This window comes from Pristiophorus japonicus, chromosome 22, assembly GCF_044704955.1.
Source record: "Pristiophorus japonicus isolate sPriJap1 chromosome 22, sPriJap1.hap1, whole genome shotgun sequence".
Classification (NCBI taxonomy): domain Eukaryota; kingdom Metazoa; phylum Chordata; class Chondrichthyes; family Pristiophoridae; genus Pristiophorus; species Pristiophorus japonicus.
Genome location: NC_091998.1, coordinates 63714855 through 63730485, shown reverse-complemented (window position 1 = coordinate 63730485; position 15631 = coordinate 63714855). Strand labels below are relative to the sequence as shown.

The 15631-nt window shown below is 50.2% G+C and overlaps 1 protein-coding gene across 1 annotated transcript in view; it reads left to right on the top strand.

Moving 5' to 3' along the window:
• LOC139235108 (STE20-like serine/threonine-protein kinase) overlaps nucleotides 1–14967 on the top strand; it is an 84505-nt gene extending 69538 nt beyond the window's left edge. The window contains exons 16-20 of the mRNA XM_070866277.1: nucleotides 230–354; nucleotides 2311–2496; nucleotides 5035–5160; nucleotides 7757–7870; nucleotides 13141–14967. Coding sequence (XP_070722378.1) covers nucleotides 230–354; nucleotides 2311–2496; nucleotides 5035–5160; nucleotides 7757–7870; nucleotides 13141–13275 — 686 coding nt within the window. The 3' untranslated portion in view covers nucleotides 13276–14967. The remainder of the gene's footprint in view (nucleotides 1–229; nucleotides 355–2310; nucleotides 2497–5034; nucleotides 5161–7756; nucleotides 7871–13140) is intronic.
• Nucleotides 14968–15631: the final 664 nt, after the last annotated feature.

Below are 15631 nucleotides of genomic sequence, written 5' to 3'. Positions count from 1 at the left end.
CGCACCGAATACCTGCACACACACACAGACACACTTGGTCATTGGATAACCATTGGAAGTGGAAACCCTGGCACATTTCCCCACCCTAGCCCAGATATACTAAGGCAAGTTAGTTCATCCTCAATCTTGGTTTTGTGAGTTTTTTTCAACACCGTCGCTAAATGTTCCGCATCTGGCGAAGGCACAATTTAACCATCTGGTCACCTTGCGTCCTGTGTCTGTGCGTTAGACCGTGAGGCAGTGGTCTGGGACGTTGAGGAACGACATCTGCAGGAGAAGTACCATCTGTTCAAGCAGCAGGTGAAGGAACAATTCTCGCTACAGAGGCACCTGCTGATGAAACGACACGAGAAGGTGAGTGAGCGTCACATGTCAACTTTACATGATACTGCGTGCACACGTGTGTATGAGCCTGTGTGTGTGTGTGTGTGTGTGTGTGTCTGAGCCTGTGTGTGTGTCTGAGCCCATGTGTGTGTATGTGAGCCTGTATGTGTGTGTGTGTGTGTGTGTGTGTGTGTGTGGCTGAGCCTGTGTGTGTGCGTGTGTGTGTGAGTCTGAGCCTGTGTGTGTGTATGTGAGCCTGTGTGTGTGTGTGTGTGTGTGTGTGGGGGGGTGGGTTGCTGAGCCTGTGTGTGTGTGAGCCTGTGTGTGTGTGTGTGTGTGTGTCTGAGCCCATGTGTGTGTATGTGAGCCTGTGTGTGTGTATGTGTGTGTGTGTGAGCCTGTGTGTGTGTGTGCGTGTGTGTGTGTGTGTGGCTGAGCCTGTGTGTGTGAGTGTGTGTGTGAGTCTGAGCCTGTGTGTGTGTATGTGAGCCTGTGTGTGTGTGTGTGTGTGTGTGTGTGTGTGTGAGCCTGTGTGTGTGTGTGCGTGTGTGTGTGTGTGTGTGTGGCTGAGCCTGTGTGTGTGTGTGCGTGTGAGTGTGTGTGTGAGTCTGAGCCTGTGTGTGTGTATGTGAGCCTGTGTGTGTGTGTGTGTGTGTGTGGGGGGGTGGGTTGCTGAGCCTGTGTGTGTGTGAGCCTGTGTGTGTGTGTGTGTGTGTGTGTGTGTGATAAAAACAGAAAACGCTGGAAATTCTCAGCAGGTCAGGCAATATCTATAGAGAAAGAAAAAGAGTTAACATTTCACATTGATGACTTTTGATCAGAACTGGACGAAGATAGAAATTCCGTTTTTAAGCAAGTAGAGGTAGGGAAAGGGGGAGTGGAGGAAAGAACAAAATGGAAGGTGTGTGTGTGTGTGTGTGTGTGTGTGAAGTTTTGATTAGCCCCCTCAGCCACAGAGGGAAGATTGTTTTATTAAGGAATAAATTGTACTATTGAAGAAAATTAAACATTTGTAGAAGTCAGCCCATGATTAGGTTGTTGGGGTTTGACAGATGCACCTATTGATTTACCTAAATCTGGAAGGCTGCCTGCCTGTCGAGCGCCCCATAACCACAAAGTACACAGAATGGTTTTATGAAGGTGTGAGATTCCCCTCCTCTGGGCAGCGACGCTGTCATAGCCGATGAGCTTCTGGTGTCTCTGGTTCCAGCCGCTGTGAGTTGCAACAGAAAGACTCTTGGATGTCTCGTCCAGTTGCTTCTGTGGGGTAGTACCCAGTGTCCCAGTACCCATGGTTCCATGCATTGATGCTGTGCCACCCTGGGTTACCCCATGGTTCCATGCATCGATGCTGTACCACCCTGGGTTACCCCATGGTTCCATGCATCGATGCTGTGCCACCCTGGGTTACCCCATGGTTCCATGCATCGATGCTGTACCACCCTGGGTTACCCCATGGTTCCATGCATCGATGCTGTGCCACCCTGGGTTACCCCATGGTGCCATGCATCAATGCTGTGCCACCCTGGGTTACTGTGCTCTGGACAAACTTGGAGCTCTCCTGACACTCACACTCCATTCTCCTGGGACTGTGCACCCACTGAATGTTAGGCATTGCAGAGTGACTACACGACGGATGGATTCACCTCTGTACACTGATCCGATCACCACAGTCTGATGGGGCACCAGTCCTCCCTCCCCCTGCAATACCCGACCTGGTGACATTACTGAATCGATAATCCAGCAGGAAAGGCAGAGAGCAAGTTAATCGTCAATGATCTCACAATCAAATTAAAAGCAGGATTGGGAGGAGGGTTCTGTTGTGTTCCTACTTGGATGGGAAATATTATAGAGCCACTGCACAGAACCAAACGATTTGAACAAATCAACTTGTAAAATGGGGACATTTCTTTTCCAACTGCTCTTAATTGTCGTACCGTTAGATTGTTTCTGCGTAATGAGGTGTCTTCCACATCCCTCTCGCAGGAGAAGGACCGAATGTCCTATGATCACAACGGCCTCATTGAGGATTTGAAGAGCCAGCAAGCACAAGAGAGGACTCGACTGCCAAAAACACAACGCAACGACAGCAAGACCAGACTGAACATCTTCAAGCAAAGCCTAAAGATCAAGGCAGTAGCGTCAGTGGAACAAAGGGAGCTCATCAAACAGGTTAGTCATTCCACTTCGCACCCCTTGTGCTGTTTATACAATGTCACAGTTGGTACCTGTAATGTATTTGCTTCATAAATTCTTTGCTGAAGAATTCATAGCAAGAACGGGTTGGTGTATTAGCAATGGCCTGGAAAGCCCAGCCTCCCCAGGTCCGCACGGGGAGCGTACGGGGAGCGTACGGGGAGCGTACGGAGAGCGTACGGGGTGTGTGTACGGAGAATGTAAGGGGTGTGTACGGACCCGGGAAGGCACCGCAAAAGCCGGTTTTCAGCGCACAATGCGCATGTGCTGAAGCTTGACAGATCCAATTCATCTCGGGAGAGAAGACATTTGCAAGGGCAAGGTTGTGGTATTTACCCATATCTTGCCCAGCAAATGTCCTCAAAACTCTTGCACCTGATAAAAGCAAGCACATAGCCTACTTTTACAGGTGTAAGAGTTTTAAAACATACAAAAATATAATATTAAATTATTGTTAAAAACCCTGCCCACTAAGGTAAGTTTATTTTTAACCCTAATTACAAAACTTTTTTAAAAATCAGAAAAATATATATATTAAGTTTAATTTCAATTAATTTTAATTATGTGAGGTGTTTTTTTATTTTTTATTATGGTGTTTAGTGTATTTGTTTTTTTTTCTCATTAATAGCAATGAGAACTGGTAGATACGGAGTTCCCATTGCTATTAATGAGAAAGCTGTGGAATACTGGACCTGAGCTCACGTGACTGCACCTTCTGCGTCCGAACCTGGAGGACGGGAGCGCGCTTCTCAGGGTGGGAAGAGAAGACCCTCCCCAACGGAATCCCACGCTCCACCGGGACCACCAGCTACTTTCGTAGAAATTTTTCAGGTCGGGGACATCCGCCCACAGGAAGCCACCGACCGCAATTTCTGGGCCAATAGGTTTAACAATCACACTACACGTTACCAGTTCATCCACCAGGCTCACAACCACCTGTCTCATCGTGGATCCCCTGAACCCAACTGGCTGGGGTTTTAATGAGTTTTACATAAGAACATAAGAAATAGGAGCAGGAGTAGGCCATTTGGCCCCTCGAGCCTGCTCCGCCATTCAGTGAGATCATGGCTGATCTGATCTTGGCCTCAAATCCACTCTCCTGCCCGCTCCCCATAACCCTTGACTCCTTTGTGTGAACATCACGTGACTGGCTAAGCCACTCACGATTCAACAGCTCTACAAACCTGTGAGCATTCTCACAGGCTCATACATTGCATCCTCCAAAATAGCAGAAATAGCAATTCTAGTGTTGCTGCTGAAGTGATCGAACTCTTAACCCTGCGTGCAATCATTTGACGCAGGCAAGACAACATGTGTCTCGCTATTCCAACCTGTCATGCGCCGGTTTGTAGGGATGCACATTCTTCACTGGCAATCTCTGGCATTCTCGTCTGCTGCTGAACAACACAAAGTCCGCACTAGAATCGTAACTTGAGAGTGACTGTTTCAGCATCAATCCTGGAAGGAGCAGGGAATGGATGGAAGCATGGCAGGCGAGTGTTCGAGATTTTAAGACGGCGACATACAACATTTTCTCAGACCGAGTTATTGAAGGGTATCAAAGGGTTAGGATTGGGTCTACCTTTGGGGGTTAGGGTTAGTGCAAGAGTCGGGGATATGCCGTGGTAGTGGGCCAGTGGAGTGAGATGAAGTTGGTTCCGTGTATCTGCTTTAAGATTTGGGTCAGTGCCCTGGTTAGGTTTGGAAGGTAGGGTTAGGCATTAGAGTTAATGTTCGTGTTCGGGTCTGATGAACTGAATGATAATACTTGCAGTGCGCCTGTGTTAAGATCCATGTTGGTTGTTTAAAAGAAAGACTTGCATATAGGCCCTTTCATGACCATCGGACATCGCAAAGTGTTTTACAGCCAATGAAGTACTTTTGGAGTATAGTCACTGTTGTAATGTTTGAAACTCAGCAACCAACTTGCGCACAGCAAGCTCCCACAAACAGCAATGTGATAATGAGCAGTTAATCTGGTTTAGTGATGTTGATTGAGGGATGAATATTGGCCAGGTCACCGGGGACAACTCACCTGCTCTTCTTCGAAATAGTGCCATTACGTCCACTTGAGAGAGCACTTGGTTTAACGTCTCACCGAAAGACGGCACCTCTGACAATACTGCACCCCCTCAGCACTGCACTGGAGTACCAGCCTAGATTTATGTGCTCAAGTTCCACGGCTTAGAGGCGAGAGTGCTACCCACTGAGCCACTGCTGACACTGCTTGGGGTTAGGGGTTAGGATTCAGGTTCGAGGGTGGGGTTAGGATTAGTGTAACATTGAAATACATGCAGAGAACCTGGGGATTGAAACGGAGCCGATTCCCTTCATGGGCCTTGTGGGTACTCTCAGGGAAGATCGCACAAGCCACAAGATGTTGACCCTGCGTTGTTGCCCGCCCTCTGGTGTTTGGGCTCTCTATATCTGCGATGGAGAGAGAGCAGCCTTATCTGCAGGTTACATGGTCGGGGTGAATGTGCTGTTAACTAATGTTGCTGTTTTTGTCCCCAGTTCACAGTCCAGGAAGAAGCTCGACAGAAAGCAGAGAGGCAACATCAGCACCAGAAACACGAAGCTCATCTCCGGGACCTGCAGAAACAATGCGATAACAACACTGCGGAACTACAGCAGCTCCAGGTACCCGTGCACCTCGCTCAAACACTCGCTACGCCTAGTGTAGGTCCCGTCAGGTGGTTACAGCGCTTTTACATCTACCCCTCTTCCAGTTTCTCGCCTTCAGATAGATAGAAAGAATGAGGCAGTGGGGAGAGAGATGGGGTGGGGGAGAAAGGCTTGGCGGAGAGAGGCAAGCGCATAAAGAACATAAGAAATAGGAGCAGGAGTCGGCCAATCGGCCCCTCGAGCCTGCTCCGCCATTTAATAAGATCATGGCTGATCTGATCTTGGGCTCAACTCCCTGCCCTCTCCCCATAATCCTTCACTCCCTTATCGTTCAAAAATCTGTCTATCTCCACCTTAACTAGATTCAATGACCCAGCCTCCACAGTTCTCTGGGGCAGAGAATTCCACAGATTCATGACCCTCCGAGAGAAGAAATTCCTCCTCATCTCAGTTTTAAAAGGGCGACCCCCTTATTCTGAAACTATGCCCCCTAGTTCTAAATTCCCCCACCAGGGGAAACATCCTCTCTGCATCTGCCTATCAAGCCCCCTCAGAATCTTATACCTTTCAATAAGATCACCTCTCATGCTTCTAAACTCCAATGAGTGTAGGCCCAACCTGCTCAACCTTTCTTCATAAGGCAACCCCTTCATCTCAGGAATCAACCTCGTGAACCTTCTCTGAACTGCCTCCAATGCAAGTATATCCCTCCTTAAATACGGAGACCAAAACTGTACGCAGTACTCCAGGTGTGGCCTCACCAATACCCTGTACAGTTGTAGCAGGACTTCCCTACTTTTATACTCCATCCCCCTTGCAATGAAGGCCAATGCTCTATTTGCCTTCCTAAGCACTTGCTGTACCTACATGCTAACTTTTTGTGTTTCATGTACAAGGACCCCCAGATCCCTCTGTACTGCAGCACTTTGTAATCTCTCCCCATTTAAATAATAACTCGCTGTTTTATTCTTCCTACCAAAGTGGGCACTAGCAGCACTCTCCTGCACACTAGTTTTCTGGCTAGTTCTTTGCAGTTCCTTCATCATCACTGGGTCAAAATCCTAGAACTCACTACCAAAGTTCCCCCTAAGATGCACCCTAAGCCATGTATCGATCAAGAGGTCCCGCACAGTTGCCGCTGGGAAAGATATCCTGCAGCAAAATTAACGGGACTGTGCACAAAAAGCACTGAGTGTGAACATGGCTCACTACATAACAGCACTGTGGGAGCACCTTCACCACCTGGATTGCAGGTTCAAGACAAAGGTTCACCACCACCTCCTCAAGGGCCATTAGGGATGGGCAATAAGTGCCGGCCTTGCCAACGATGCCCACATCCCAAGAAAAGCATTGGCTGCCTATCCTTCGTAGAGATTCTGTGCTTCAGTATTTGAAATGTAAGTTGGAAGTTACTGAATCCCACAACAGTTTACAATTCCCACGTTGTTGACAGGGTTTTGGAGCTCATTGGGATCTCTGGAATCTCCAGTGGGATCCCACCCAGCGGAGAGAAGAACAAATCAAAGATTCTACCTAACCCTTAACTTGTCAGAAAAGTGAAGCGTGTGTTAAATATTGAAGTTCGAGCCGAGCCAGATTGACACCGAGGTGTCACAACTATTTCTGTAGAAACTTAAAACAAGTGCCCCCTTTTGGCATTAGACCCACCCACAAATGAACAATTTAAGACTGTAATGAAAACCTTTAAGCAAATTAAAATTTGGTTGCCGGGGGTGATGATGCACTCCAGTCCCTCCGGCGCCCACCTCTCGTGGAAGGCCGCGAGCGTACCGGTGGACACCGCGTGCTCCATCTCCAGGGACACCCTGGCGCGAATGACCGAGGCGACACAATATTTTGGGCTGGATTTTTGGTTGTCTGATGCCTCAGTTAGCGGCCAGAGGAGGCATTAATGAGAGCGTTAGAGCTTAGCAACCGCACGTAGCTTTTAGCGCCCCGACGGAAAATCCATTCGAGGCTCATCGGGGGCACAAACCAGTAGTGCCGGGCCGTTGACGATCGCTCCGATCATGGCATCAGTCCTGGTGCAACGCCCACGCTCGCGCCCCGGTCGGTAAATTCGGTGCGGCCGCCTCACTGAGCGCCCGCCAATAACAACGTCGGGAAAAACAGCGGGTGCAGGCTGGCAGAGTCGTTAACTGGCGGCTACTTAAAGGGATGAGGAAACACTTCCCTGGGAGGTCGCAGTCAGTGCAACGTTTACACACAGCACGGTGCGTGAGCCCCTCCCCCAGTTTGCAGCGGCAGACAGACAGAACGGTGTGGGGGGGGGGGAAACAAGTCATTTTGAAAACTTTAATGGGTGCATTACCACGCCGCGTCTTTAAGACTCGGCTTTTCCCGGAATCTGATTCGGAGTTCCATACATGCGCAATGGGCCCTCAAAATGTACCGACCAAACTTTCATTATCGCCCCCCACCCCCTCCAGTTCTGGCGTGCACTGGCTGATTTATCGCCCATGCCAGCTCGTCGACCGATTCTGAAACATTTCTGGGCAGGAGGCGCAAACCTTTTCGAAAGTACCGCTCCGCCTGGATTAACGCCGCAACAGAGGCATGACCGAATTTCTGCCCCTTTGTATTTTACCAGAACGAGAAGTTGCACCTCCTGGTGCAACACGAGAAAGAGAAACTGAAGACACTCGATGAGGAGCACTCGATGGAGCTGAAGGAATGGAAGGACCGTCTTGTGTCACGCAAAGAGGTGAATGTTCAACAGAGCGAATGTAGACTCTTAAGTTCTGGGGCTCCCACCTTCCACCGGCCAAATCTTCAGCTCATCCAAAACTCTGCTGCCCGAATCCCATCTCGCACTAAGTCCCGTTCGCCCATCACCACCCGCCTGTGCTCACTGACCTACATTGGCTCCCGGTCCCGCAACACCTCAAATCTAAACTTATCATCCTCATATTCAAATCCCTCCATGGCCTCGCCCCTCTCTATCGCTGTAACCTCCTCCCGCCCTATGACCCTTCGAGATCTCTGCATTCCTCCGACTGTAGCCTCTTGCCCATCCCTGATTATAATCGCTCCACCATCGGTGGCCATGCCTTCAGCTGCCTGGGCCCCAAGCTCTGGAACTCCCTCACTAAACCTCTCCGCCTCTCTCTCCTTTTACGATGTTCCTTAAAACCTACTTTTTGTCCAAGCTTTTGGTCACCTGTGCTAATATCTTGTGTGTGTCTCGGTGTCAATTGTTATCTGTTAACGCTCCTGTGAAGCACTTTGGAATGTTTTGCTATGTTAAAGGTGCTACATAAATACAGGTTGTTGTTGTTGTTTAAGTATTTTGCGGAAGGTTGACATGGTAGCCCATTCCGAGAGAAGTTACTTTTTGGCAGTGTTGGTGCTGCCCAAGAAAGAGACTCAAAGCCAGACCACCCTCTCCCTCTGCTAAACGGCAAGTTTCACATGGAGACTCCCTGCTTTTACATTTTTGGGACATCCTGAGGTCGTGAAAGGTGCTAGATAAATGCAACGTTCTTTTCTGAATGTGATCCCAATGATACAAGAGATCGCTCTTCAAGAGGGATCCCAAAAGTCTGAGATTCCCTCTTTAGATAGATTGGCTTCCTCTTTAAAAGGGATCCTGAATTTTTAAAAAGAGTTCCAAACGTATGAGATTCGCTCTTCACATCGTGTCCCACCCAAAGTTCGGATACAGATCAGCCATGATCTCACTGTATGACGGGACAGGCTCGAGAGGCTGAATAGCCTCCACCTGTTCCTGTGTAACAGGCTCGAGGGGCTGAATAGCCTCCACCTGTTCCTGTGTAACAGGCTCGAGGGGCTGAATGGGCCTCCTCCTGTTCCTGTGTAACAGGCTCGAGAGGCTGAATGGCCTCCACCTGTTCCTGTGTAATAGGCTCGAGGGGCTGAATGGGCCTCCTCCTGTTCCTGTGTAACAGGTTCGAGGGGCTGAATGGCCTCCTCCTGTTCCTGTGTAACAGGCTCAAGGGGCTGATTGGCCTCCTCCTGTTCCTGTGTAACAGGCTCATGGGGATGAATGGCCTCCTCCTGTTCCTGTGTAACAGGCTCAAGGGAATGAATGGCCTCCTCCTGTTCCTGTGTAACAGGCTCGAGGGGCTGAATGGGCCTCCTCCTGTTCCTGTGTAACAGGCTCATGGGGATGAATGGCCTCCTCCTGTTCCTGTGTAACAGGCTCAAGGGAATGAATGGCCTCCTCCTGTTCCTGTGTAACAGGCTCGAGGGGCTAAATGGGCCTCCTCCTGTTCCTGTGTAACAGGCTCAAGGGAATGAATGGCCTCCTCCTGTTCCTGTGTAACAGGCTCGAGGGGCTGAATGGGCCTCCTCTTGTTCCTGTGTAACAGGCTCAATGGGATGATTGGCCTCCTCCTGTTCCTGTGTAACAGGCTCATGGGGATGAATGGCCTCCTCCTGTTCCTGTGTAACAGGCTCAAGGGGCTGAATGGCCTTCTCCTGTTCCTGTGTAACAGGCTCAAGGGGATGAATGGCCTCCTCCTGTTCCTGTGTAACAGGCTCGAGGGGCTGAATGGCCTCCTCCTGTTCCTGTGTAACAGGCTCAAGGGGATGAATGGCCTCCTCCTGTTCCTGTGTAACAGGCTCAATGGGATAATTGGCCTCTTCCTGTTCCTGTGTAACAGGCTCATGGGGATGAATAGCCTCCTCCTGTTCCTGTGTAACAGGCTCAAGGGAATGAATGGCCTCCTCCTGTTCCTGTGTAACAGGCTCGAGGGAATGAATGGCCTCCTCCTGTTCCTGTGTAACAGGCTCGAGGGGCTGAATGGCCTCCTCCTGTTCCTGTGTAACAGGCTCAAGGGGATGAATGGCCTCCTCCTGTTTCTGTGTAATAGGCTCAAGGGGCTGAATGGGCCTCCTCCTGTTCCTGTGTAACAGGCTCGAGGGGCTGAATGGGCCTCCTCCTGTTCCTGTGTAACAGGCTCAAGGGGATGAATGGCCTCCTCCTGTTCCTGTGTAACAGGCTCGATGGGCTGAATGGGCCTCCTCTTGTTCCTGTGTAACAGGCTCAATGGGATGATTGGCCTCCTCCTGTTCCTGTGTAACAGGCTCATGGGGATGAATGGCCTCCTCCTGTTCCTGTGTAACAGGCTCAAGGGAATGAATGGCCTCCTCCTGTTCCTGTGTAACAGGGTCATGGGGCTGATTGGCCTCCTCCTGTTCCTGTGTAACAGGCTCATGGGGATGAATGGCCTCCTCCTGTTCCTGTGTAACAGGCTCAAGGGAATGAATGGCCTCCTCCTGTTCCTGTGTAACAGGCTCGAGGGGCTGAATGGCCTCCTCCTGTTCCTGTGTAACAGGCTCAATGGGATGATTGGCCTCCTCCTGTTCCTGTGTAACAGGCTCATGGGGATGAATGGCCTCCTCCTGTTCCTGTGTAACAGGCTCAAGGGAATGAATGGCCTCCTCCTGTTCCTGTGTAACAGGCTCGAGGGGCTAAATGGGCCTCCTCCTGTTCCTGTGTAACAGGCTCAAGGGAATGAATGGCCTCCTCCTGTTCCTGTGTAACAGGCTCGAGGGGCTGAATGGGCCTCCTCTTGTTCCTGTGTAACAGGCTCAATGGGATGATTGGCCTCCTCCTGTTCCTGTGTAACAGGCTCATGGGGATGAATGGCCTCCTCCTGTTCCTGTGTAACAGGCTCAAGGGGCTGAATGGCCTCCTCCTGTCCCTGTGTAACAGGCTCAAGGGGATGAATGGCCTCCTCCTGTTCCTGTGTAACAGGCTCGAGGGGCTGAATGGCCTCCTCCTGTTCCTGTGTAACAGGCTCAAGGGGATGAATGGCCTCCTCCTGTTCCTGTGTAACAGGCTCAATGGGATAATTGGCCTCCTCCTGTTCCTGTGTAACAGGCTCATGGGGATGAATAGCCTCCTCCTGTTCCTGTGTAACAGGCTCAAGGGAATGAATGGCCTCCTCCTGTTCCTGTGTAACAGGCTCGAGGGAATGAATGGCCTCCTCCTGTTCCTGTGTAACAGGCTCGAGGGGCTGAATGGCCTCCTCCTGTTCCTGTGTAACAGGCTCAAGGGGATGAATGGCCTCCTCCTGTTTCTGTGTAACAGGCTCAAGGGGCTGAATGGGCCTCCTCCTGTTCCTGTGTAACAGGCTCGAGGGGCTGAATGGGCCTCCTCCTGTTCCTGTGTAACAGGCTCAAGGGGATAAATGGCCTCCTCCTGTTCCTGTGTAACAGGCTCGAGGGGATGAATGGCCTCCTCCTGTTTCTGTGTAACAGGCTCGATGGGCTGAATGGGCCTCCTCTTGTTCCTGTGTAACAGGCTCAATGGGATGATTGGCCTCCTCCTGTTCCTGTGTAACAGGCTCATGGGGATGAATGGCCTCCTCCTGTTCCTGTGTAACAGGCTCAAGGGAATGAATGGCCTCCTCCTGTTCCTGTGTAACAGGCTCGAGGGGCTGAATGGCCTCCTCCTGTTCCTGTGTAACAGGCTCAAGGGGATGAATGGCCTCCTCCTGTTCCTGTGTAACAGGCTCAATGGGATAATTGGCCTCCTCCTGTTCCTGTGTAACAGGCTCATGGGGATGAATGGCCACCTCCTGTTCCTGTGTAACAGGCTCGAGGGAATGAATGGCCTCCTCCTGTTCCTGTGTAACAGGCTCGAGGGAATGAATAGCCTCCTCCTGTTCCTGTGTAACAGGCTCGAGGGGCTGAATGGCCTCCTCCTGTTCCTGTGTAACAGGCTCAAGAGGATGAATGGCCTCCTCCTGTTCCTGTGTAACAGGCTCAATGGGCTGAATGGGCCTCCTCCTGTTCCTGTGTAACAGGCTCAAGGGGATGAATGGCCTCCTCCTGTTCCTGTGTAACAGGTTCGAGGGGCTGAATGGCCTCCTCCTGTTCCTGTGTAACAGGCTTGAGGGGTTGAATGGCCTGCTCCTGTTCCTGTGTAACAGGCTTGAGGGGTTGAATGGCCTCCTCCTGTTCCTGTGTAACAGGCTCGAGGGGCTGAATGGGCCTCCTCCTGTTCCTGTGTAACAGGCTCGAGGTGCTGAATGGGCCTCCTCCTGTTCCTGTGTAACAGGCTCGAGGGGCTGAATGGCCTCCTCCTGTTCCTGTGTAACAGGCTTGAGGGGTTGAATGGCCTGCTCCTGTTCCTGTGTAACAGGCTTGAGGGGTTGAATGGCCTCCTCCTGTTCCTGTGTAACAGGCTCGAGGGGCTGAATGGGCCTCCTCCTGTTCCTGTGTAACAGGCTCGAGGTGCTGAATGGGCCTCCTCCTGTTCCTGTGTAACAGGCTCGAGGGGCTGAATGGCCTCCTCCTGTTCCTGTGTAACAGGCTTGAGGGGTTGAATGGCCTGCTCCTGTTCCTGTGTAACAGGCTTGAGGGGTTGAATGGCCTCCTCCTGTTCCTGTGTAACAGGCTCGAGGGGCTGAATGGGCCTCCTCCTGTTCCTGTGTAACAGGCTCGAGGTGCTGAATGGGCCTCCTCCTGTTCCTGTGTAACAGGCTCGAGGGGCTGAATGGCCTCTTCCTGTTCCTGTATTCCACTGATGAGACAATGGGAACAAAACAAAAGAAACGATGTTCTCTGTTCCCCAGGCATTATTCCACCATTCACCCCCTACCTAGACTCCTCTTTTGTTTCCTAACTTGTGCCATTACCATCTCAAGTCGTCCCATCATTCCCTTTGTCTCTCAAATCTCTCCTGCCTTCCACCCTATCGCAGACCTTCCCTTTTGTTCTTTCCTCCCTTCCCCTTTTCAGGGCCACTTGCACTTCTTTAAGAATCTGTTACCTTTTGGACTTTTCTGACGAAGGGTCATCGACCTGAAACGTTAACTCTGTTTCTCTCCACAGATGCTGCCGGACCCGCTGAGTATTCCCAGCATTTTCTGATTTTATTTCCGATTGCAGCAATACTGTGCTTGTGTGAAACGTGTTGTTGTCGGTGATGGTCTGCCGGCGGTGGTGTTTATTTTCGGACCGATCCCTGAGTGACTGGTTGTGGTTGTTGTGTTTGTGCAGATTCTGGAGGAGGAGCTCACCCGCAAACGGCAGCAGTCGGAGGTCTCGTACAGGCGAAGCAGCGAGCCCGACACCTCCAAATCCTCGCTGCACAGAATCTCCAGGTTCTTCCCAATGCCCAGCTTCCCGTCATAGTCACCGACAGCCCATGCCTCCCCGTCAGCACCCTGCAGGACACACCGCTGCTCACAGCCAAGTCAAGCCTCGTCCGTTTCTCTCTTTCGTGCCCTGACCCAACACCCTGATGCTGAATTTGAGCAAGGTGCAAAGCAGGGACATTATGTGGTGCCCCACCGCGGTGAGATATTTCCTTGTGTCTATAATTCTCACTCAATTCCAGATCCCGGCAGTACGCGTTGGAGAGGGCTTTGACTTCCTGCTCCCAAAGTGGGGGTGGTGGGTGGGCGAGCTGGAAATGGAAGGGTTAATCCTCGGAGGGTTCCCTCATTCACCTGTTGTGTGAATGCTACAAGCCGAGCTCAGATTCCAGCCCAGTCTGGGCTGAGTTTACTGACCAAGAAGCAAGAGCAATCAGTAGGGCCTCAGCACCAGTGAGCTTGGGCGGGGGAGTGGGACAGTGTGGCTAGAGTTCCTGCTCCCGATCAATATTGAGTGACACCCGCTCCCAGCCCTCCCCCTCTGCCCTCCTTGCTGGAACGAGTCTGGATCCGCACCCAGTGAGTTCAGGACAGGGCTGGGCTGTGATGCCTCACAAGGTGGAATAAGAACATAACATAACATAAGAATTAGGAGCAGGAGTAGGCCATTCGGGCCTTCGAGCCATTCAATGAGATCATGGCTGATCGGCTACCTCAACTTCACTTTCCCTCCCGATCCCCATATTCCTTGATTCTCTTAACATCCAAAAATCTGTCGATCTCTGTCTTGAAGATGCTGAAAGACTGAGGCTCCACAGCCCTCTGGGGGCTGAGATTCACCACCCTGCCAAGGGAAGAATGATCCCTGGGGCAAACTGCTGGAACCTGAGCCCAGAATGAACCAGCGACTTGGGGGAGGGGAGGGAGAGAACGAGCAAATGTCATTTGTTAAACTCCTACAAATATTTAGAATGAATCTGCACACCTTTTTTTTCAATTAATTTTAGAAAAACAAGTGCTGAAGTAATTATTGTAAGGGTAGTTTGGAGTGGGATGACCCTGACAGTGCGAGGGAGCAAATTAAACCTCCTAGTTTTAATTTCCTGAAAAGAGAATGCAGAATCAGTACCTCAACCACCCTGCTAACTCCACACTCACTCCCATCAGAAGTGACTTTGAGCGTACAGGAAGTCCACCCCAAACTGTGCGGAAATATTATAATTAGATGCAAAACGATTAACTAGATGCGAATATTATAATTAGCTGCAAATGATATAATTTGATGCAAATGATATTGTAATTCAATGTGAATGATATTATAATTGTATGCAAATAGACGGAACATTGTACGTGACATATTTCCTGTTGCTTGCACCAGAGTAGTTCTTGGACACCGGTGTGTTTCTGGCATCTAGAGTTTCTGTGGGCAACAGCGGAGTTTAAAAACTGAAAGTTTAAGCGACGGATCGCAGCCCCCAGACACTCGCTAGTGGAGTCTGACAAAATGATCCCAGGAATTTCTCTGGGTGAAGGTATGTAACCTTGCAGAGAGAGTAATTTCCCCCCTGGATCAGTCACTCCGTTGCCCCGACACTGAATACTGACAATTGCTCACACAATGTTTTTCATGATAAAGTATGTTGTATCTTTGTAAATTGCCTTTCAACATTGTAAAACATAATTTCAGCAAATATGTAAATAAAATGCTTTTGGTCTTTTGTACGTACAATATCTTGTATTTGTTTGAGGTTAATGCACTTTTATACACAGGGCCTCAATAAACCTAAGTGTATTCGTTGTACACGCATATTAAGCGCCCACTCCAGGGACTTAAGCACAAGAATCTAGGCTGACACTCCAGTGCAGTGCTGAGTGAGTGCCGCACTGTCAGAGGTGCCGTCTTTCAGATGAGACATTAAACCAAGGCCCCATCTGCTCTCTCAAGTGGACGTAAAAGAAGAAGCGCAGGGGAGTTATCCTCGATGTCCCGGCCAATATTTATCCCTCAATCAACATCACTAAAACAGTTTATCTGGTTATTATCACATTGCTGTGTGTGGGAGCTTGCTGTGCACAAATTGGCTGCCACATTTCCCACATTACAACAGTGACTGCAATTCAAAAGTACTTCATTGACTATAAATCGCTTTGACACATCCTGTGGTGGTGAAAGGCGTTATATAAATGCAAGTCTTTCTTTGTTTTTGGTTTAAGCTCCACCACCGATTCACAGATGCACTGCAGCAACTCCCCCACCATCTCTACCACCTAGAAGGTCAAGAACAGCAATGTCATGGGAACACCACCACCTCCACGTTCCCCTCCCAGTCACACACCATCCTGATTTGGAAATATATCGGCCGTTCCTTCATCGTCGCTGGGTCACAATCCTG